The sequence below is a fragment of the Oryza sativa genome, chromosome 2, assembly GCF_034140825.1.
Source record: "Oryza sativa Japonica Group chromosome 2, ASM3414082v1".
Lineage (NCBI taxonomy): Eukaryota > Viridiplantae > Streptophyta > Magnoliopsida > Poales > Poaceae > Oryza > Oryza sativa.
The window spans coordinates 2,627,722-2,650,580 of NC_089036.1; the positions used below are offsets into that span (position 1 = coordinate 2,627,722).

The 22,859-nt window shown below is 40.7% G+C and overlaps 2 protein-coding genes across 6 annotated transcripts; both read left to right on the forward strand.

The window, feature by feature from the left end:
- Positions 1–732: 732 nt before the first annotated feature.
- LOC4328295 (pathogenesis-related homeodomain protein) lies at positions 733–6,314 on the forward strand. 4 transcript variants are annotated; one of them, XR_010739245.1, is made up of 11 exons: positions 733–777; positions 1,365–1,809; positions 2,540–2,714; positions 2,792–2,909; positions 3,479–3,594; positions 3,724–4,062; positions 4,211–4,405; positions 4,603–4,829; positions 4,985–5,035; positions 5,386–5,616; positions 5,730–6,314. XR_010739245.1 is itself a non-coding variant. In XM_015771331.3 (11 exons), exons 2-11 carry the CDS (start codon positions 1,400–1,402, stop codon positions 6,048–6,050), a joined length of 2,046 nt encoding a protein of 681 aa, XP_015626817.1. In that variant the 5' UTR covers positions 733–777; positions 1,365–1,399; the 3' UTR covers positions 6,051–6,314. The 4 variants fall into 4 exon arrangements, 3 of the variants coding, with proteins under 3 accessions (XP_015626817.1, XP_025878967.1, XP_066163468.1); XM_015771331.3 differs by having other exon boundaries at positions 4,603–4,692; XM_026023182.2 differs by lacking the exon at positions 733–777 and having other exon boundaries at positions 1,622–1,809; positions 2,540–2,718; positions 4,603–4,692.
- A 12,184-nt stretch (positions 6,315–18,498) lies between these two features.
- LOC4328296 (protein CHLOROPLAST IMPORT APPARATUS 2) lies at positions 18,499–22,207 on the forward strand. 2 transcript variants are annotated; one of them, NM_001409318.1, is made up of 3 exons: positions 18,499–20,345; positions 21,497–21,664; positions 21,852–22,207. In NM_001409318.1, the coding sequence occupies exons 1-3, from the start codon at positions 19,122–19,124 to the stop codon at positions 21,906–21,908; spliced, it is 1,449 nt and encodes a 482-aa protein (NP_001396247.1). In that variant the 5' UTR covers positions 18,499–19,121; the 3' UTR covers positions 21,909–22,207. The 2 variants fall into 2 exon arrangements, with proteins under 2 accessions (NP_001396247.1, XP_015624720.1); XM_015769234.3 differs by having other exon boundaries at positions 18,518–20,345; positions 21,497–21,714; positions 21,852–22,166.
- Positions 22,208–22,859: the final 652 nt, after the last annotated feature.

Here is a 22,859-nt window from a genome sequence, read left to right on the forward strand (position 1 = left end):
TCGCATTTACGACTAATTATTCTTTCGGCGATAAACAACATATCTGTGAACAACGAAGTACCCGTGGTGACTTCATCAATCTCAAAATATATCAGCCTAGTCTTCGTAGAGGTGAGTGTGCACATCTTACGAACCCCCTACATATATTTCTGAATAATAATGAAAGAAATGGTCCCTTCATAGACGATATACTCCCTCTGTCTCTAAATATAAGGTATTTTGCTTGGATGTAACATATTCTAGTCCAACGAATCTGGACAGGAAGCTGTCCATCCATTATATTTAAGGATAGAGGGAGTACTGTTTTGGAAAGTAAAATCAAATTATAAATAAATACCCTTCAGAAATATAGAGAGGGAGAGACGAGAGAGAGTGAAAAAAAAAACAAAAAAAAAAGAAGAGCGGCGTCCGCGTTTCCTGGCCTCGGTCGGGCTTTCCCACTGCAGCAGCGAAGCAAGTCAGTCCTCCTCCCTAGTAGTCGACCACTGTGTAAATGCAGCCGCAACACAAGGGAATTCCAAGGTTTCCCCCAACTCAACTCCCCTCCCCTTCGCTTCCCTTCCCTTCTCTCCTCTCCTCTCCTCTCCTCTTCTCCCCCCCAAATTCGCCGCCGCCTCCTCTCCCCCTCTCCTCCTACCCTTCCCCGCGGCGGCGGCGAGAGGCGGCGCGGTGCGTCCCCTCCCCTCCCCCGCACTCTGCTGGTGCTGGTGCTGGGCTGCCGTTGGGGGAGGCGGGAGATCCGCCCGGGCCCGGGGTTCCGTTTCCTCCTCCTGCTCGGTAAGCGGCAAACCCTAGCTTCGGTCGGTTGCTTGGATGGGGGTGGATCGTGTGTTCGTTCGTTTGTTTTAACTCCGCTGTGGCTTGGGTAGTGGGAGACCGAAGATTGCTGCGTCTTCCTCTCGATTCGGTTGGTTTAGTGAGGGATTCATTTGCTGTTTAGTGTGCTAGTTAGTGGTTGAATCCTTCGTGTAGGATTTAGCATCCAAGGTTGGGGTGCGCAGTTCATTTCCGCGACATTTTTGGGAGAGGGGGTTTCAACTGAGCCCCAATGCTCCGCGCTAGGTCTGTGCTCGGTGAGATCTTCGGGTGTGTAATGTGTGTGCTGGAATTTGCTGCTCTGGTTAGAGATCTAGAATTTCTCATTATTTGTTCTATGCTTTTCGGTATTTGCCCTGCTGGTTAGGGCAGGCAGCCAATAGATGTACTACTACTTTGTTTAGATTACAAGCATCTGTCTTTTTTTACATGCAGCGGCTAGTACATTTTCTTGTCTGCTACGTACTATGTAATGCTGCTTACTGTACTTGTTATCATCATGTCCATTCAGCTCTCAGATTAATACTGTAATGTGTTCTTTATGGTAGGTCTCAACCTGTTGTAATACTATCCATCACCAGCAATGAATACCCCAGAAAAGAAACCACTGTGCTATACTTCTAGAAGAGCACTGCAACAGAGGACAGAATCCTCTTCGGAATTGATCTCTGTATCAAAAAGAGCAACCCGCCAGAATACTCCACGCAAGCCGGATTCTCCTCCCAAACGAACAACAAGAAGTAGCGCTAACCTGGCGAAATGTATAGAGAACAAACACCATAGCAGTCCTCTGAAGCGGCGGCGGGGTTCAGATGCGGCTACCGGAAAGTCTGCAACAGGGCCAACAAGGAGGAAGCATAAACAGAAAAGGAAAAATGATGAGAGTGATGAGGTCAGTCGCATGGAAAAAAGAGCAAGATATTTACTTATCAAAATAAAACAGGAGCAGAATTTGCTAGATGCATACTCTGGAGATGGTTGGAATGGGCACAGGTATGCACTGCTTCTCTCTTACTGTTGTAAGCTTCTGAGTTTTGACTATAGAAATATTCAAATCCAACTAATCTTACATGCCAAAAGGGGAAAAAGAAACCTGAAATTATTTAATTCATGCTTGCATGATTGTAGTTTTTGACGGAAAACTCAAAAGCAAACCAGATTAAACCTTCTCAGTAACAAAGTTCCATTTTGTTTAGGGCAATAATGAGCAAGGGCTTAGAATGAGGTTTAGAACTACTCATGAAGAGAAAATCATTCACATTTACTGTATGCAAACCAGATGAGAACTTATGTTTTAACCACCAATAGCATCTTAATAATAGGAGGATCAGAATCCATCCCTAGCTCATTGGCTGTGACCAACTCCTCATGGGTCAGAAATAATACTGGTATATGTATCTGTTGGAAGTAATCATTTTGACTTGCGTAGTTGAAGTAGTGTCTTGGGATAGAAGTGCTTTACTGTGGAGGACCTCTCAATCATGATATACACATCTAGTTTGCCTTCTAATTGTTAATTTGTTACTGTCAGTTGTCAATTAGCTATCAAAGAACTGTTCTATAACGGTCTATACTGATGCTCTCAGTAAGCTTCACTTGTGTTGTTTTATATCTAATTCTCTCTCTCTATATATATATATATATATATCCTGATGTTGCATAGAATGAAGTAACAGTATGCTATTTATACTATACTTACTAAAGGGTGTGCCTTTCCTAACAGTCGAGAGAAAATAAAGCCAGAGAAGGAGCTACAGCGTGCTAAGAAACAGATCATGAAATACAAAATCGCTATCCGTGACGTCATTCACCAACTTGATTTGTGTAGTTCCAGTGGGAGCAAGGATGACTCTGTGATTCCACCAGATGGGTGTCACGAGTCTGTCAATCCTGAACATGTATGTATGTCATCAAGTGAATATCAAACTCCCTACTTCCATAGGATTATATATTGATACAATGTTCTCTTTTCTAGACAATATGTTCAAGGTGCAAATCCCACGAGTCATTTCCTGACAATAACATTATATTCTGTGAGGGGGGCTGCAAACTGGCGTGTCATCAGAAATGTTTGGAGCCTCCTTTTGATAAAAGTGGGTAATCATTTCTCTTAACTTCTTTCAAAATATGAGGTTCCACCTTTTTGGTAAATGAATGTAGTTTTGTTTAGTGTCAATTTTTTAATATATATTTCTACTTTATGTAGTGACCAGTGCAGTGTACGAACTCAACCATAATCTGAACTTTCCAATTTCCTCAAAAATAAACTGAACTTAGCACTCTACTATGTTATGTTGTGGTCCAACACTTCAAAATAAATGTAGGACATCTCTAGTGTGTAGAGTCTAGACTCTGCTGTCACTCCATGCATAACTTGTCTTCTACTTTTTAGCATGTGATGATTCTTTAGCATGAATAAACATTTATATGCCTTTTTAAAGAAATGAAAGTATGGCATGAGTTCCTATAAAATAATGTATGTTTTAAGTTATTGCTTCAGAATAATGTAATGTGGTGTGCTGTACCAAACATCATAGTGTACCTTCTATTCTGATGATTATGCATCCATGTCACCTGCTGCAGTTGCTCCACCTGATATGTTGCTGCAATGGCTACTTTACAGTTTGTGATGTATCTAACTTTGTTTTGTGGTATCTCTCAGTTCTTCCAACTACCCGCCATGGGCGGCTTTGCAAACACTGTTCTTCCAAGATGAAAATTTTAGACGCCATTAATGCCCATCTGGGGACAAGTTTTACAGTGAAGTGTCCCTCCAGTGTAAGTTTTTTTGTTCTTTACGTTCAAGTTTTGATCACCTTTTAGTTCTTTACGTTCATGTTTTGATCACCTTTTACTCAAGTGGTTTAATTGTGTTGAATAAGCCTTGATTCTGCTTGCTTTCTATAGGATATTTTCAAGGAAGCAGCTGAACATTTCAACTCTGATGATGGACTGGGCCAAGATTGGCTATCTGAGTATTCAGGTGATGAGGACTATGACCCTGAAGAAAATGAGGCCAGCAGCAGTGGTGAAGAGAATAAATCTGCCGATTCCAATTGTTCAGGGAGTCCACTTTATTCTCCAAATGATGATATTCCAGACTTCATATCAGCAGATTTCAATGATGCTGAAGGATTCTGTCGTGAAAGTTCAAATCTAGGAATCGATTTTGGTGAAGATGGTTTGGCTGAGATTCTTACCCACCAAAGGCCAAGAAGAGATGTTGACTATACACAACTTAATGAGGTGTGCTTTATCAACAGGAAATTGTATTCTATGAATAGCGGAGTTTAAATAGATGTGTCTGTTATTAACTGTGAATACTGTATTAGTAAGTTCCTTTTCATCACTAAGATGGATCAACGCTATTATGACCACTTCTCTCCATTCACAGCAAATGTTTGGAGAGCCTATTGGCAATGACGAACAGAGTGAAGATGAAGATTGGGGTCTTAACAAGAGAAAGAAAAGAAGAACTGGTTCAACTGGTGTTGGGACTAATTCCGTAGAGGGTCGATCAGATGTCAAATCCAATAAGAAAGCCCAACCTCGGAGAAAACTTTTCAGGATTCCTCCTGCGGCAGTTGAGGTAACTTGGAATGTTTATTATCTCAAAAAACATATTATCAGCATTACATCTTAATTCTATGATCGCGTATTTGCTGTAACACAAAACAGAAAGTCAATTGATGGTGAAATTCACTGATCTACTGTGCCTGTAGCTGTGACCGTGTGTTTTTTTCAGGACACTTGCTTAATGCCTCGTATTATTCTCTGTTAAATTAGGTGCTCCGTAAAGCTTTTGCTGAAAATGAGCTTCCTGCCCGGAGTGTCAAAGAAAATCTCTCAACAGAGCTGGGTATTTCTTTTGAAAAGGTTTGTTGTGTTGTGTTGAATAATTTATTTCTTACATATGTTAATTCACCTGGATATTTTGTTTTGCTAGTCAATTTTTGGCAGCACTCACCAGATCATACTCCGAAGTTCAATTTTCAAAATACAGCAAACAATGTGTATGACTTTTAAGTTCAGATGTATATTTTGTAGTTGATCACCTTTTCCTTCTAATGTGATGGGTTCATCTTTGAAGTATAGAAGTATTACCAAGTTTGTCTTTGCGGAATCAATGAACTCATTGACCAATGACAAATGTCTGATCTCTTTGCAGATTGATAAGTGGTTCAAAAATACACGGTGTGCTGCTCTCAGGGATAGGAAGGCATGCATTTCTTATCTCACATTTATTCATATAATCTGAATATTTGTTTTCTTGCATCCGCATGCCCCCAAATGTTCCCTCTGGGTTTATCTATACATTCCATGTGCCCATGCAAACATTTGAATATGTTGCCTGTAAAAAATTGAAGTCCTAAAAATGTATTAGTAGATTCATTATGTATGATAGTTACTCTGAGTTTGATGCATGATATTCATCGACTGAAATTTTGTCTTTCATGCATTACATTCCTTCACTATGGCAACTTTACAATCTGTTATTTTTAAGTTCCTGGCAACATCTCACATAGTGCCCAGGGTTTTCGTAAGTTAACCGTTGGCATTGTCTTTCAGGGTGAAAGTCGTTATTCTGGTCCCAGCAAAAGGTCAAGAACAAGCATAGAAAAGGCTGAAACTTCAGCTAAAGTGGATCAAATGGACAACTCATGCTTTCTTCCCTTATCTGAAATAATCAACGTGCCCACACGTCTGCAGAAAGGTCTTGATAAGAAGCCAAAATCAATTAACAGCCCTCCAAGACCTCAGGACAATGAAACTTGCTTGTCGCCAACTGATAAAACCAAGGTATAAACAGCAAGCGCTGATAAGGGCTTCCACCTGAAATAGTTTACTCCTTTTGAATCCACCCAGTTAATTGTGTGGTCTTAACTTGTCTGCTTAACTTGTCTTGTTTGCAGGAGGGTACACCGCCTACGATCAAGCCTTCCATCACAGATTCTAGTCAACTGATGAATAACAACATCGGCACTGAGGAGACTGCTGTTTCTTGGGTGGACACTTGGGCCTCTGACGCTCTGCATTTCTTGGACGTGAGCGATGATGAACATTTCTTCGATGTGATCGAGAAGGTGTGCGGTCTCGAGAATCGGCTGCAGCGGTTGAAGGAGAACATGCTATCATCGTCATCGTCAACTGACAACAATGTGGCTGCTGAGAGTGGCTTGCAAAACGAAGTTGTGCTTGTACCAGCTGCTGAGCTCAAGGATAAAGCATCTTAACCTTGCATCTGGGTCCCAATGCTTTGCTTCAGTTGACCATTTGCTCATAGGATTTTATACATCAGAAAATAGTACAGGAGGGGCTGGAGTGTAGCTTGCCCCGTTTATCTTTGAACTTATATACCGGTGAACTGGTACCATTCTATATAGGGAGGGACAGATAATTCGGATTAGGTTCGTGAGGATTTGCAAAGAGTTAGTTTAACTGTAATCTTTCAGCTGGAACTTTGTTCAGCGAGTAATAGGTCATGGACAATTACCAAATGCATGCGTAATTCTCGCTCTCTGTCCACAAATGTAGCGAATATTTTTATTTGTGCATGCATGATATACTAAACTACTCTAATTGACCTCTACCTAATTAGATAGCATTCGTTAAGGGTATAGAGGAACCAATACACACTTAAGTTTGAATGTGAATATGCCTTGTATTTGTGGACGGAGGGAGTATCATTCATTCCATAGTACTAAACACTACCGTGATTTTGACTTTTTTTTCCCTTTTACTGCTACCGATTTCTCCAATAATTTTACATAACACGGGTAACAATGTTTTCGCTTCAATTTACATGCACCTGGAACTGAAACCCATAAGGGCATACAATCATTTCTTAGAATAGTTCATTTAAAGGGTAAAGTAATTGCCATACATTCACAGAAATGGCCTTTCAAGTCACATGTATTCTGGGAACGAGACAGGGCAACAAAACAGATATTTGTACAGCGAAAAGATCCTAATCCTTTTCAGGTGAGTGATTAGCAGCAATCTGGTTAGCAAGCATACAAGCACAGAGAGAGATTAAATTTTAAATAATTTTAGAGTTAATTTTATTTTTTTATCATAGTTTACTTTTTAATTAGCTAAAAAATACCTAAATTTTTTTAATCGCTAATAAGTGTTACAGATTATAGTCAACTATAAGCAAAACGATGGACTCGTACTGCTAATTGGATAAGCAGCAATCCCCTGCAATCTGGTAATGATAAGAGTGATCTGCTGGCCGGTCACACCTGCACGGTTCATCCTCCCTCTACTTTTTAGCGGCCATGATCCGTGTGCCTCTTGTGCACATACATTTAGCACTCATACATTGCATTATCCATAGCAAATGGTAGATGGATTAGCAGGCCAAGTGTCTCAATTTCTCACCATCCATCCATCTGATGAGAGAGAGAGAAAGATAGTCAGACAAATCTAGAGAGAGAATAGTACAGAGTGACAGAATTGGGAGAGGAGATAAGATGGGCAGCTCATGGGTTTTAGCTGATGGTGACAGTACTTTGCCCTTTTCCTGCTAGCCCAGGGGGATATGTGCATATTTCCCTTTGGTTTGGACCCTTGTGAAAACGTTTCACACTGATTGATGTAATTTGCTGTACGTTTTTGTTCGTTTGGTGTTTTGAGTTCGACAGCAACACTTTGTGCATCAGTTGGTACTACAGTTCCATGCAAATGCCGGCCAAACTTACCACCTCTTATGTCTGGACTCCCTTTAAAATGTACTATGAACTTCCTATAAAATCTCCAGTATGTCCCAAACGGTTATTACCGAGGGTTTTTAATCTGAATGAGTATATATATTACTACCTCCGTCCTAAATATAATAATAGGAAAAATTAGATGTATCCGTCCTAAATTGATTTCATGTCCAGATTCATTGTCCGGAAAGAGTCTAATCATACGAAGATTGTTATATTAGTGTTGACTACAACCATCTCACGTTGATCACAAATTACTTCTAAATAATTACTTTATGATGAATGATAGTCGTTGTACCTTTATATTTATGGCACCACGTACCTTTATAATTTAAGCTTGAATAGTAACAGTGCAAATTATTTGAGAATACAGGAAGTATATTGCCCACAGGTTTGGGCTGCACTTTGTCGATGAGCTCAACCTTTCATCAGTGTAAATTATTTGAGAGTACAGTATAGCTACAGTGTATTGTACGGGCTGCAGGACAAAATAAACAGTTTGCAATTCCCCAAACCCAGATGATGTGTACAGAATACAGATCCAAGAACATATATATACGTATTTGTATATAGTAGTACCTATATACACATATATCCTAACACTTTGAACTGCAGTCTAGAGCTGAACTGCAGATGTACCGTATGAACGGATCTAACTGCATGGCTGCAGCAGGTGCAGGGAAAGAAAGAGGAAACACTGTATTGGTGTTTTGGTCAGAAATGGATACGTGTCCAGCACTGCCATGTCCTGTGAATTTTGGACCTGAGGCCTTAGATAAAAAAAATTTAGCCAAAAACGTCCCATCAAATATTTGGACATATACATAGAATATTAAATGTGAAAAAAATCAATTACACAGTTTGCATGTAAATTGCGAGACAAATCTTTTGAGCCTAATTACGCTATGATTTGATAGTGTGATGCTACAGTAAACATTTACTAATGACGAATTAATTTGGCTTAATAAATTCGTCTCACAGTTTACAAGAGAAATTTGTAATTTGTTTTGTTATTAGTCTACGCTTAATACTTCAAATGCGTGTCCCTGTGCTTCAAAAACTTTACACCCAAAAAAACTAAATACACCTTGACAAAATCAACAGCAAGGCCGAGTTTAGATCCAAAGTTTTTCTTCAAACTTTCAACTTTTCCATCACATTAAAACTTTCCTACACACACAAACTTTTAACTTTTCCATCGCATCGTTCCAATTTCAACCAAACTTCCAATTTTGGCGTGAACTAAGGCAGTGTTTAGTTCCCCCAAATTCCCAGCTTTCCATCACATCATATCACATCGAAAACTTTCCTACACACATAAACTACCAACTTTTTCTCTAAACTACCAACTTTCTTTCAACTTCCTAACTTTTTCACCATCTAAACACAGCCTAAACACACCTCAAGTCCGTGTATTCAGTCTTGTTCAGAGGTTAAATTTTCAGAACCGGCCTAGGGCCGTGTTTATTTGTTTCGGAATTTTTTTTTACGTGTACGGACACATATTTGAAGTATTAAACGTAGACTAATGACAAAACAAATTAAAAATTCCGCCTGTAAACTGCGAGACGAATCTATTAAGCTTAATTAATCCGTCATTAGCAAATGTTTACTGTAGCACCACATTGTCAAATCATGGCGTAATTAGGCTTAAAAGATTCGTCTAGCAATTTACATGCAAATTGTGCAATTGGTTTTTTTCGTTCATATTTAATGCTTCATGCATGTGTTTAAACATTTAATGTGATAGAAAAGTTCAAAGTTTGAAGTAACTAAACACAGCACTACTCCAAATTCAATTGGATTCTGTAGATATTTATGTCCAGCACACCTCTCTTGAAACATAATCATCATCTGTAGATATATCCAGCACTTTCAACTTAATTTGCTTGATTTAATCAAGTCTCTTAATTAATGGTTTAGTGTATCAGTATATCACCGGATGGATGGCTAATTAATTAAGATTCTGCTAAGCTAAGGTGATAAGCGGTAGATAAACAACTAAAAATAATCAGAAATGACTTGTAGGTCAAATTTCTATGAGTAAATTTCACAAAATTATAGGTATTTTGCATAATTTATCACAAAACTACAGATTTAAGAGCTTGTTTCATAAAACTACATATTTAGTGTCTATTTTTATCACAAAACTATAGGTACTTTGTATAATCTATCACAAAACTATATATTTAAGAACTTGTTTTATAAAACTATAGATTTAGTGTATTCGTTTATCCCATAACTACACATTTAGTGTCTTCTTTTATCAAAAAACTACATGTTTAGTGTCTTCATTATCACAAAACTACAGGTTTTAACAATGCTAAAACATGTATTTTTGTGATAATGAAGACACTAAACTTGTAGTTTTGTGATAAATGAAGATATTAAATCTGTAGTTTTGTGAAACAAGTTCTTAAATCTGTAGTTTTGTGATGTATTGTGCAAAGTACCTGTAGTTTTGTGATAAACGTAGACACTAAATCTGTAGTTTTGTGAAATATATTCTTAAATATATAGTTTTGTGATAGAATGTACAAAATATATGCAGTTTTATGAAATTTACTCGATTTCTGTATACATAAATCTCTCTCACTAGACGTAGGAGTAAAACTCTCTCTAGAGATCTCTCTTGCTCTTTTTTTTTTCTCTCGTTGTCGTATAGACTAGTAGTGTGGTCACACACACCAAACAAGCATGGCAGGCATGCACTGTTGCAGCAAGAACACAAGGAAGCACGGTCACATGCATCGATTGGTGTGACCATTTGGTCGCATTACCCTTCATCCATCGATCTGTACACACCTCCCATGGATATATATGTACATCGATCTATATATATTGGAGTGTATGCATGCATGCAACCTAGCTACATATCCATGCATGTCTCAACAAATTGACACGCATCGTCATCGACATCAATATAAACGCATCGATGCGGCACGCATGGCATGCATGATTATCAATATGATATGCATAATGTATGTATGATACATGCATGCACATATCGATAGAGGTTAAAGCTTGAAAAGCTAAGTGTCACTGAGGAAATATTTTTTTTTATCACCTGAATAGATGTACACCCGTTTATTATATGTAACCTAAATAGTTATATATATTTTTAAAAAAATTGATAAGATATTATATTAATATGTAATACTATATCATTTCATGAATTCGATTTTTATAAGTTATATAACATAACAAATTAAACTCTAATTACTATACATATATCCATAGTCAATTTTGTTTTTTTATGACTTATTGACCTTTATTTTCTTTAATTACTTGATAACCATTCAGTTTGCATCTAATAAATGAGTAGATGACCATTGAATGTTTGGTGATCCAACGTGACGTTACGAACATGGGTGAAAACTATATGAAAATTTCCGACCATACTGACACACCGTTTCCGCAAACTAATAGTATATATAATAATAATATTTTTATCGACTGTTTTAAAAATTCAGTTTTTTATAAATATAAAAATTTTCTGACCTTTCCGATCGTTTTTGTAAAAATAATAAAATAATGATACCGTTTCCACCCGTTTTCTTCCCCTAGTTACGGCTATCTGATATCGATCTGCAATGCACACTTGCACAGGTCGCAATCTCCGAGTGCCATGATGCGCGCTCGTACTGCACTTTGCTTGGATGTTTCTTCCGAAGAAATGCACGGCAACCAGATCCAGATTATCGTACAGTACTAGTAGCCCTGCAAAAGTAGGAGTAACTTGTTTTTACTCGTGCTGCTGCATTGCATATGCATGCTAGCTTAATTGGCACCACGACGCATTCCCTGCACAAAAGCTGTAAAATGCTTCTACTCCTCGATCACCTCTCGCTAGATTAGGCTCTTGCATGCGTTGCCATCGGATGCCACACCATATGCACAGATGCCGTGCATGGATCCGATCCTTGTAGTTAGTGTTGTGCGTCTAACATGTGAGCCTTTATTGTTCTTTGAGTCAACAATATGACGACAATAACAAAACATCAGTAATGGTTTTTAAAGATGATAAATAGAATTTCAGTCTATATTTATGTCAAGCACATCGGTAACGGTAGAGGATTGTAATCCCATAATTAAGCTTATGGAGAAAGAAGAAGAGGTACATGCCCTTCTATAAGGACGATAGTATTGCATGTGTCACATTTCTTAAATCCCTGAAAGGATACATACTCCACAGTGCAGGTTATTTTTAATGGGTCACACTAGTATCTCCTCCCCTCCCCCTCTTTGTCTTTATCCACCGGTAGAAGAAGCCTGCGGAGCGACAGCCCAAGTGGCAATAACGTCCTCAAGTAGCAAACACTAGGCAGAGCAGAGGCGGCATCACCGCCTCTTCATTGGGGCCGGAAGCCGCGGAAGAAGACGCGGACAACGGCGCCACCGAGCTCGCCCAAACCGTCCTAGGGCTCATTGGATCTAGCCTCAGGCGGTGGTGGCAGCTCAGTACCAACGCCACCTCACCCTTCTCCCTCCTCGCACTAGTTCCACCCTCCCTCCAACCCGCCTTCAACTCTAGCCGCCGCCATCGCCTGTCGCCTCTTCGGGCTCTCCAAGACAAGGAAGCTTCCCCGATCTCAGGTGCCACCACTGTCCCCTCCTCATTGGTCGGGCAGATCAGGCCGTCCCTTTCAAAGCCGATCGAGGTGGCAGCGGTGGACATGGAGCTCGACGGTGGTAAATCTGGTGTCTAGTAGTAGCAGACATGGAGCTTGGCAGCAATGGCATCATCGTCCGTGTCACTTCGCTAGGTAATCCCTCCCTCTCCCCCCCCACCCCCCACCCCTCCCTCCCCTCTCTCTCTCCTGGTTTTTGCTTCCTATCATGTTTTTTTTTTTTTGACAATGCCACTAGTTCCTTGTAGGGAGACACATTCTTCGTCAGGGTGAGCAAGATGGCAGGTTAAGACACTAATGTTCGCTAGGTGCGCTGAAAAATGCGATAAGATGTCAACAGGGTTAACCTTGTGCAGGGCACGATCGAGACTGCGTGCATCCCTGAGAGGGTGGGCGTCAGAGAGGAAGTAGTTACTGCGCACGCACAGACACACATGCATGGTTAAGTAAACTGTCAAACAAAAAATGGAGATGGTGCTAGCTGGAGCAGCTGCATATATCGTCCGTCCCCCTTGAACATTTCGGGAAAGCAGGATCGCGCACGCACGCACGCGTCACGCCGCGCGCGCGACCACCCCCACCCTTCCTTGGCTTTGGCTTGGTTTGGCCCGGCGCGCCGCTCGCCCGCGCGACAGCCCGTACGAGCAGAAAAAGGGAAAACTGCATGTTCAGCAGCAGCAGCAGCAGCAGAGAGCAGACGACGACGAGATGAGCGTCCTGCTCCTCCTGCCCATCGAAATCGACTGATCCTCTTCTTTTCACAAGTCCTTTTTTCGCATTGCACAAGTCGTCGCGACCCCAAAAGCACCAGCTCTAGTTTTACCACCTGCTGTTACCTACTCCCTCAGTTCTAAATATAAACAACCCTCCGTACGGATTCGTTGTACTATAATGGGTCACATCCATCCTAGATTGTCTTTTTTTAGAACGGAGGGAGTAGCTAGCACTAGCAGCAAGTTGCAATTACGTGCAGAAGATGCATGGTGTTTTTTTTTAAAAAAAATATAGCACCATTAATTTTTCACATAAAGTTTAACTATTTATCTTATTATTTAAAAATTTATAAGGTAAGATTATAGTTTATTCCATGACAAAACAAGTTAAAAATAAAAAAATTTATTTTTTTTCTAATAAGACAAATAGTTAAACATCATATAAAATATCAATGGCATCATACAAAGCTGCAAACTAAAAAAAATAAGGGAGCGAAAATGGCTATCTCTGCACTCGTGCACTGTGAGTTGTTTTCCTTTTTATTTTCTAATATCTGTTGATGTTGGTATATGTATTGACACACTATATATAAACCCAAGCAGAATTCCAAGGTATTTATCGTGTGTGTGGTTCATGTTTTCTAGAACTCCTCCGACCTGTCAGTCTGTCACGCACATATCATTTCTAAAAAAATAATATTCTTTTAAGGAAGAAAAAGAAAATATCAAGTCCAATGGCACTATATTCATTTATTAATTTGTCCATTATATATAAAATCTAAATCTTTCCCCTTCATGTTTTTTTCTGGCTCCTCTTGTTTTCTTCAGTAGCTTAGCTAAAATCTGAAAAATTAATTATCATGTCCGGTGCGTCGTGTGGTACCACCATTCGGCAAGGTCTCGTGTCATGCTTGATTCGCCATGCTACACATCTTAATTCGTTTGGCACTACAGTGACAACAAACCATACCATAGGACATGCATATCTCTCTCTCTCTCTCTCTCTCTCTCTCTCTCATGCAAATTGCTGCTAATATAATGCCTAGCTACAAATATCTCCTAGGTAGAGGGACAAATTCATATCCAAATCGTGTCCTTTGGATAAAGTCCCTAGTAGTACATGAGTAGCACATATCAAATATGCTTTCTTCATACATGTATACACATGGCATGTTATATGTCAAGAAAAAAATCCATTTTACTCCCCCGAACATTTTTACGGAGCACTTAACCCCCTCAACAAATTATTGGCTCGTTTTAACACTTCAAACTATTGAAAATGGTTCACCTTACTAGCTAGGGTTTGAAATTTCAGTAATTTCAGGCCTCACCCGCAAACACAAATCTCCCCAAAATTTTCATTTTTTGTCAAATATTTATAAATTTGTTTAAATTCAGTCAAAAAATGTTAAGATTTCAAATAATTTTGGTCCGAATAACCTGGAAATCACGAAATTTTTAATTTTTTGGTAACCACCGAAATTGAAAACCTTGTTACTAGATCCCAAATATTATTTTTTTTCTTTTCATCTCTCTCTATATAAGTCGTACTTTGCAATGCAATTTAGTAGAATTGGTATATGCATGATTTTTTTTTGAAACCTAAGCAAAACTTTGTTCCACTTTTATATTTAGAAGAAGAGAATTGGTATATGCATGATAATTTACCTTTCAATACTTTTTCATCGTTGTTTACATAGGTTGGAAGCACTAAGACTAATTTAAACATACATGTTTTAAAATTCAAGCTAATAGTCATGAAAATATTTTAGAACTATGATAAGTGATCCAACGAGATAGTTTGGGTGAGTAAAATGTTTTTTCTTTCATATATCAATAGTACTAGAGAAAATATTGTAGTTTGGAGTCGTTTCTCGCGATCGATTTTTCGGGAAGATGTTCGGATATATGTCGACAACAAAGGAGAGCCGTAAAATGGGTCTTTTGCCAATGGAGACAAAGGGACAAAATTGCTTCAAAATAGCCGGCGAGCAACAGCACACATCTGTAAGTACGTTCTAGGTCACCTGCAGCTGATGGGGATGAGCCCTATCCTTAACTGTGTTGTATCTACTATACGTAGATGTACACGATTGGTTGGTACATCCTGGCCATTCAAGCTGGGGAAGATTAAGTGCTGTGTTGGAACTTTGGTGGCAACAGCTATAGAGATATTTATCTTAAAATTAGTCAAAATACTGAAATATATAAAAGATATATATGGAGAAACACACAGGGGTCCGAAGCCTCACCCCTTCTAATTATTTGATATTAGGACATTCCCTAATATTCGCGTCTTTATAAAAGATATATATGCAAGAGTAATATATATTGCATCTATATGTAGCTAAGCTAGCAAACACTTAAAATATGTGGTATTACTTTGCCCCCTGTATCCTATTGCCATTTCCATTAATTTGTTGTATATAATTATGAGTTCCAATAATAAGAATAATTTTCTAAAATTAAATCATGACATAATTATCTAATTGCATAAATAATCCAATTCCCATTGTCAAACTAGAAAAATCTATTTTATATTTGTGTAAAGAACAAAGCGTGGGCTGCCAGCCACGAAGAGACACTTTTGAAGTAAAAATAAAATAAAATATCTTGCAAAATATCCAGCCATGCCTGTCCTACAAGGACCCAAGGAAAAACCTCATCCTAAACAAGAGCAAAGGATTAATTTGGTTGGCCAGAAATGGCTCAAATGGCCCCTCCTCTCTATCATTAGTGGTTGAACCATGGGGTCACAACGTATGGGGCATGGCTACCACACATCCTAATTCTCCTATTCATAAATTTTAATAAGAACGTCGCTTTGCGCACGCACCCGATAATAGCCCGTGGTTTCCATCACCAGATGACAATATGGCCCTACTGGCTGACATATTTCACCGGACCCATCTCTAGCTGAATATCGTGATGTAATTCCTCACAGAGATAGTTTTATGTCGAAAGTTTTTCTTTTCTGTCATGTGAAGCATTATCTCTGAATTTAAAAGGGACCCAAATCTTGCAACACAAAAACAAAATAGGAAGAGCTTTATTTGTGCATGTAACAGTAATCTCTCTCTCATCTCATGGTGTTGCATTTGGGGCCAATCATGGTCAGCCATGGATGCGAACAAGCTTCCAAGATCCGGTGGGACCCACCCTCCTCGGCATCTCGTGAAAAGGTTGCCGAGCCGATAAAGAGCGTGCCACGTGTGCAGAGAGAATCCGGGGAGCCAATGGGAGGGCGCCACGTCAGCGGATAGGGCAAATTATAGTGGGTGCTTTTCCGTTGGGAGGTCAGTACTCACAGTAGCCTAGTTGAGGGGTAGATGGGATGGGCAACCACAAGAGGCCTCTGTTGTTTCTTTACTGAAATGCCCCTTGTTGTTCTTGCTTTTGCTGTTGGTGTGATTGGAACTTTGCACTGGATACTTTTTGAGGTAGATTGTCTCTTAATTTTAAGGCAAATCTGTGGGCAAATGTTTTGGTGACTGTAAAATTATGGGCGGTTCATTTTGATGTTACTTTTAACCATACCATTTATTGGCAAACTTGACAAAAAAAAAGTCTACGTTTAGTTTGTTGCCAAATTTAGTAAATATATAAGAAATCCTGCCAAAATTTTGACAATATTGCCATCTTACCAAAATTTTAGCATTATCAAAATTTGGTTAGATTTATTTTGGCTACAATCTAAACAGGCCCGATAGTAGTTGGCAATTAATTTCTCCAAAGAATTTTTTTTCATGTAAATGAAACATGCTTGTGTGCATCAATAGTCTAATTCAATGTATAAGGAAACCATATGCAAGGCCTTAGTTTAAGGCAAAGCTGTGGGCAAATAGTTTGGTAATCATGAGTCGATAGTTGACAATAATTCACTTATGTTAAGAAAATACTGTATAAATAAAACATCCATGTTCATCAATACTCTGAATTTTCATATGTTTATCAAACTTAAGCGAGTTGAATTGGTCTAATTCAATGCATAGGGAAACCATGTCGACTCCATTTTTTTTTATGAAACATGTTGATTTTATCTCATAAGAGGTGGCACCGAGAATGCAAATTTTCACTTGTCAGATTCGCCCATGGATACAAGTTTAAATGACAACTTGTATCAAACTTTTAATTTTGTGCGCTGGTATTTGCTTCTTGTCGGTTAGACCTAATGTGTTGTCATCTAACCAAAAAAGAGTAGAAAAGGAGAGAACTGCATATCCTGCATAAGGTAGGAACATGTACTGAATCTGTCGAGACATTCGACAAAAAATATGTGTCTAATTAACACCTAGTAAATGACAACAAACTTGATCAAACAAATAATATACTATACTTGCATAGGAGAATCACAGTTAAAAAATAATAATATACCGATTGTTTCTAGGAGATACCTAATCAATATTATAACGTCTCTAGCATCTTCACACAGACGTGTAGCTAGCATGAGACAACCTGCAGGAGAAGTGTCACTTGACATTTCGCCAAAAACATATGGAGGAATGCTTCAGAGCTTTTTGGTTTTCATCCAGCACAAGAAGCATGGAGACAAGGTGCACTGGTCCAAAATACTGTATAGAATAATTGAGTTGAGTAATCTTTTAGTCCCATGATTCATTGGCCAGTGCCGTCTCTACAGAGTAAATATTGATTAGGGGAACGTTTAGCAACAGCCAACAGACAATCAGGAACTACCTAACAAATAGTTACCTTTGTCATGTGTTCCAATAATAAATAAATGAGAATGAATCAATCATAAAACCTAATTACATGTAGGGCATGTTTAGTTCCCTAAAAACTTTTCCTAAAAACATCACATCGAATCTTTGGACACATATATAGAGCATTAAATATAGATAAAAAGAAAAACTAATTGCACAGTTTGCATCTAAATCGCGAGACGAATCTTTTGAGCATAATTAGGCCATGATTAGCCATAAGTGCTACAGTACCCACATGTGCTAACGATGGATTAATTAGGCTCAAAAGATTTGTCTCGTAGTTTCCAGGCGAGTTATGAAATTAGTTTTTTCATTTGTGTCTAAAAAACCCCTTCCGACATCCGGTCAAACGGCCGATGTGACACCCAAAAATTTTCATTTCACCAACTAAACAGGCCCGTACTAATTAACTATAGATTACAGCCTCCTCAAAATCATGTATGTTAACCCTAAATATTGTCCACTTTTTTTTGTTAAATCTTGCCAACATTTATCTCTCTCTTCTAATATTTCACATTTGATTATTTCCCCCAAAATAGGACTTATAAATACTATGTACTTCATGATATCTAAAGAATTTTTAAAAAGGTTTTTACAATTACCAGGTGAGGGTGATGAAGTTTTCAACACTACTGCCTAGGGCAAATTGGTCTCAATTATACTAACTGCAAATCCAGATGCCCCAAACAATGCCAACATATGTACAACCTAGAGAGATGAGGAGAGGAAAAAAAGAGCACAAAGAAGATGTGGAGAGAGGAGGGTGGCCTGCACAAAATGCAAGTGTGGGTCCAGCTAATTTGCAGTGGGTCCCACAGGCAGGGGGGAAGGAAAGGGACCCAATGAGAGGAGGCTTGTCTCTTCCTCTAGCCTTCTTCCTTCTCCCTCTAAAACCCCACCCCCTCCTCCCTTCTCTTGAACCCTTTCTTCCTCCTCCCTCCTCCAGTTCCCCACATCTCTCTCTCTCTCTTTCTCTCTCTAACCCCTCTCCTACCATAGTACTACCATCTCTCTCTTTCTCTCTCCTCAACTAGAATTAGCATTGCTGCTCTGCTCATCTATCTCCAATCCCAAAACATTTCTCAATTCAGCTCAGAGAATTCTCCTCCTCCTGTTGCTGCTCTGTGCCTCTGCTCTGCTCCTTGACTTCTTCTTGCCACACAGCAGTACAGCTACAGAAGCAGAGTCTTTTCAATCCCTCATCTTTTCCAAGGTGTTCTTGGAGTTGAACCTTTTTTGCCTTTGGAGAATCCCCAAGGTTGCTGCTGAGCTTTGTGTTGCAGTTTGAAGTGAAGTTGGAACACCTTTCCCAAAATTTTCATTTTTTGGGGTGCCTTTTTCACCTTCTTGTCAATCTTATTACAAGGCATCAGAAAGTTTCAGAGGAAAGGAAATTTTTCCCAGTTGTTTTCATTGCTTTTGGAGAGTTTGGCAGCCTTGAGATTTTAGGGGTTTAGGCGTTTCTTGGACGAACACCTCGAGCTCTTCTCCATTTGCAGCTTGCCAAGAAGCTGATCGGCCATTGCAATGTCGTCTTCTTGCATACCGACCGGCCTGAGGCTGGACCTGGACATCGTGAAGGCGGCGACGTCGCCGGGCGCGCACTCGTCGCCGCTGCGGCCGGCGCACTCGTCGCCGTCGTCGACGCTGTCGGAGGCGTCGAACACGTCGTCGTCGTCGGCGACGTCGGTGTCGCTGAAGCGCGCCAGGGCGCCGCGGAAGCGGCCGAACCAGGCGTACAACGAGGCGGCGGCGCTGCTCGCGTCCATCCACCCCTCCGTCTTCCCCGTCAAGAAGAGCCCCAAGACGGCGTCGCGGCCGCCGACGAGGCAGCTCTCCGGCTTGTCGGCGGTGTTCGACCCCTCCTCCGACCTCCTCCCGCCGCTCCCCGTCCTCGCCGACGCCGCATTCCTCCTCCGCGACACGCCGCCGACGCCGCGGCAGAACTGCTCGTCGCCGGCGCCGGTGAGCAGCGCTTTCCGGGAGTTCCGCGACCCGGCGCCGCTGTCACCGGCGAGCCCCCACACCACCGACGAGCCCGGCGAGCTCGACTTCGACGACGACTGCTTCCTCGACGTCGACGAGGCCGCGGCCGACGGCGCGGCCGGGGGCATCGACGGCATCATGGGCAGCCTCACCGTGGAGACCAACACAGCCGCCGCCACAACCTCCGACGACTCCATCCTCTCCAGCTCCGGCATACACCCTTACCTCAGGAGCCTCATGGTGGTCGGCCTCGCCGGCCGGTTCGAGCTCGGCCTCGGCTCGCGCCACGGCGCGCGGCCAAACCTCAACCGCGCGCTCAAGCGGCGCGACGACGACGGCGCGTGGTGGATGTGGCCGGCCGTGCCAGTGAAAGACATCACCGTGGCGCCGCCGCCGCCGACGCCGACGCCGACGCCGCCACGGCCACAGGGGACAGCGTCGAACACCACGGCCGCAATGCCATCGCCACCATCGGCGCCGGAGAAGAAGAAGAGCAAGAAGAAGAAGGTGGTGAAGGTGGAGAAGGTGATGGCGAGGGAGAAGGAGGAGGAGGAGTCGCCGCCCGACGCGAGGTGCAAGGAGGAGGAAGCCGCCGATGGAACAGTGGACGCCGGCAATGGCGACGGCGCGCCGACGATGGCGCCCAAGACCGGGTTGGGGCTGAAGCTCGACGCCGACGACGTGCTCAAGGCGTGGTCCGGCAAGGGGTCGATGTTCGCCGACGGCGGCGCGCCGGAGTCGCCCAAGTCGGCCGCCGAAGTGCGGGTGAGTAAATGAATTCACTCAAACATGGCAAATATTTTCCATATAAAAATGGTTTATTAAAATAGGAGAGTAAAACATAGGACACATATATTATATTTGATGAATGAATAAAGTAACTCAACTTCTAAAAATTCATATTTGTTCTGTACGGAGTGATAGCTCATTCAGTATAAAAAAACTCATTTAGTATAAGATAGATTTGGCACAATTTTTAGATGAAATTTACCTCTTCCATAGCATTGTTACTCAGATTGAAGGGACATATTCCAAGCAAAAAATGAACAGATGAACTCTGAATATGTTTTATGGTTAACGTTTTTATTGCAGTTGCATAACAAGAAAGAATTTATGTCATTTGTAGCTTATTTAGTTATTTTCACCTCCGTTTCTACAATTCTTCTAATAAGAATTTCTTTTAGAATGAAGATACATAAGTTGTATATCCAACCAATTGTTTCCTATAGTGAAAATAACAAGGAAAGAGCCAGTAAAACACGTGTTCGATATGCAACAGCCACTTGGAGAACTAGCCTCTGATTTGGAACTGTTTATCCAAAAGGACGGTCCCTCACAAGTCACAACAGTACAACACTATAGTACTCTAGTACATATTTGTAAGCAAGCACCTTTTGTAGAGTTTCACTGATACTGTCTCCAGTAATCCATAAAAATGGATGTATTCAGAAGTGATGAAATTCTGTAAAAAAAACAACACCTAGATAGTTTAGAGGTTTGAAGTAAACCTATGCAGTTAAAATGAATTATTCAACAATGGACCACAGACAATTGGGCCTGGAGATCGTCTGCCATGGATTACATGGTTGTCTTCTTGCAAAGAGTCATTTGGGCTCAAATCTTTGCCCTCTGGGCCAGTGATGGAGCATCTGCAACAAACTCCAGCCCCAATTCAGTTGGCTTTTTCTGCAATTTGCTCTCACAAATGGCAAGATTTGCAGCTGTCATAATGGGGAAACATAACCGTCCCAGATGTGTCCGGCTTCTATGTAGTTTGGACACACTATGCATTGGCATGTATTGCTACTATGAGAAACATTATAACGATGATTCAAACTGTAGACGTAATTTGCATCTCTTTCCTAGGATTCTGAATGAAAAGAAGCACTTACAGTCTTTTTTTACTGCTGGTGCAGGCTAAACTTGCAGATATTGATCTGTTCCCTGAGAATGGAAATGGTGCTGGTGGCATCAGGGAAGCCAGCGTCATGAGGTACAAGGAGAAGCGGCGCACCCGACTGTTCTCGAAGAAGATCCGGTACCAGGTCCGGAAGGTGAACGCAGACTGCCGGCCTCGGATGAAGGCAAGCACTAGAACTGATTCTTGAAAGCATAAAAAAAGGTCCATTTAATTGTAAGGCAAAAACCAAAGAACTCATTGTTCACAACATAATACCCCCATTTGTTTCACCTAGAGCTATACATTATAGCACTATCAGAGCAGATCTTGCAAGTTACTGATTTGTTGTTTCTGTGCTTGGATTCTTGCAGGGAAGGTTTGTTAGGAGCCCATCTCTTCTTCAACAAGTCCTGGAGGAAGAGAGCTAGACAGAGTGACAGACAGTGATACTTGCTAGCCTTTTTTATGAGCACCCTTTTTGGCCTTTTAGTTCCTCATTAGCTAAGAGATGTGATGAGTGAGGTTTTATTTTTTGGCTTTGTTTGGAGTTTTGCTTTGGAGGAAGATAGAGAAGCCTTTAGAATGAGTTGTGATGGAGGATCACATAGTTTGTCTCAGGTTTACAATGTGCGGTAAAAAAAAGGAAGGAAATAAAGTGATGTTAGAATATACAGTTTTTTAATCCATTTCTACAGCTTCAAATTCTCGATTGAGCGGCACGTTCTTTGAAATGTTCATAGCAAAGCAAATCAAACGAAATGGATGAGATTTGAAACTAAGAAACTGCACTTGACAAAGCACGCTGCGCTCTCTGAAATTCATGTTCAGCAGAACGCCTTTCAGAAATTCATGTTCTGCTGCTGCAGGAAGGCAGCTAAGAACTCCATGCAATAAAAATATAAAATGCAGTGCAGTTATTAGTTAGTGTAGTAGTAATCTAAGAAACAACAGGTTTAACAGAATATTACCTTCAAAAACATCCCCTCAAATCAAGACTCGGAAATCAACACCATTCTGAAACTAGATGCAATACTGCGCTCCTAATGGAATCTTCAGTGGTTACTCCTACACGCCACTAAAAAAAACGGGCTTTGGAAAAACGTCACCCTGAAACAAAAGCTCAGTAAAAATACCACTCTAAAATCTTGCAGCATGCAATATCACAAAAGCAGATCAATCCGTAATTGTATTTATGCTGCATATACCGTGATATTTTCTGTGATCCTCTGCACTATCTTCAGCTCATCAGCTGCATATTTTGAAGCCGGACTGATGGCTCATCGCTTTGTTTCGGCTTATTGTGATAGCCATCCATGCGTTGACGAAAGATTTAGATATATCACAATTTTAACCAAGTTCAGAGCAATGTTAGCTTTAGC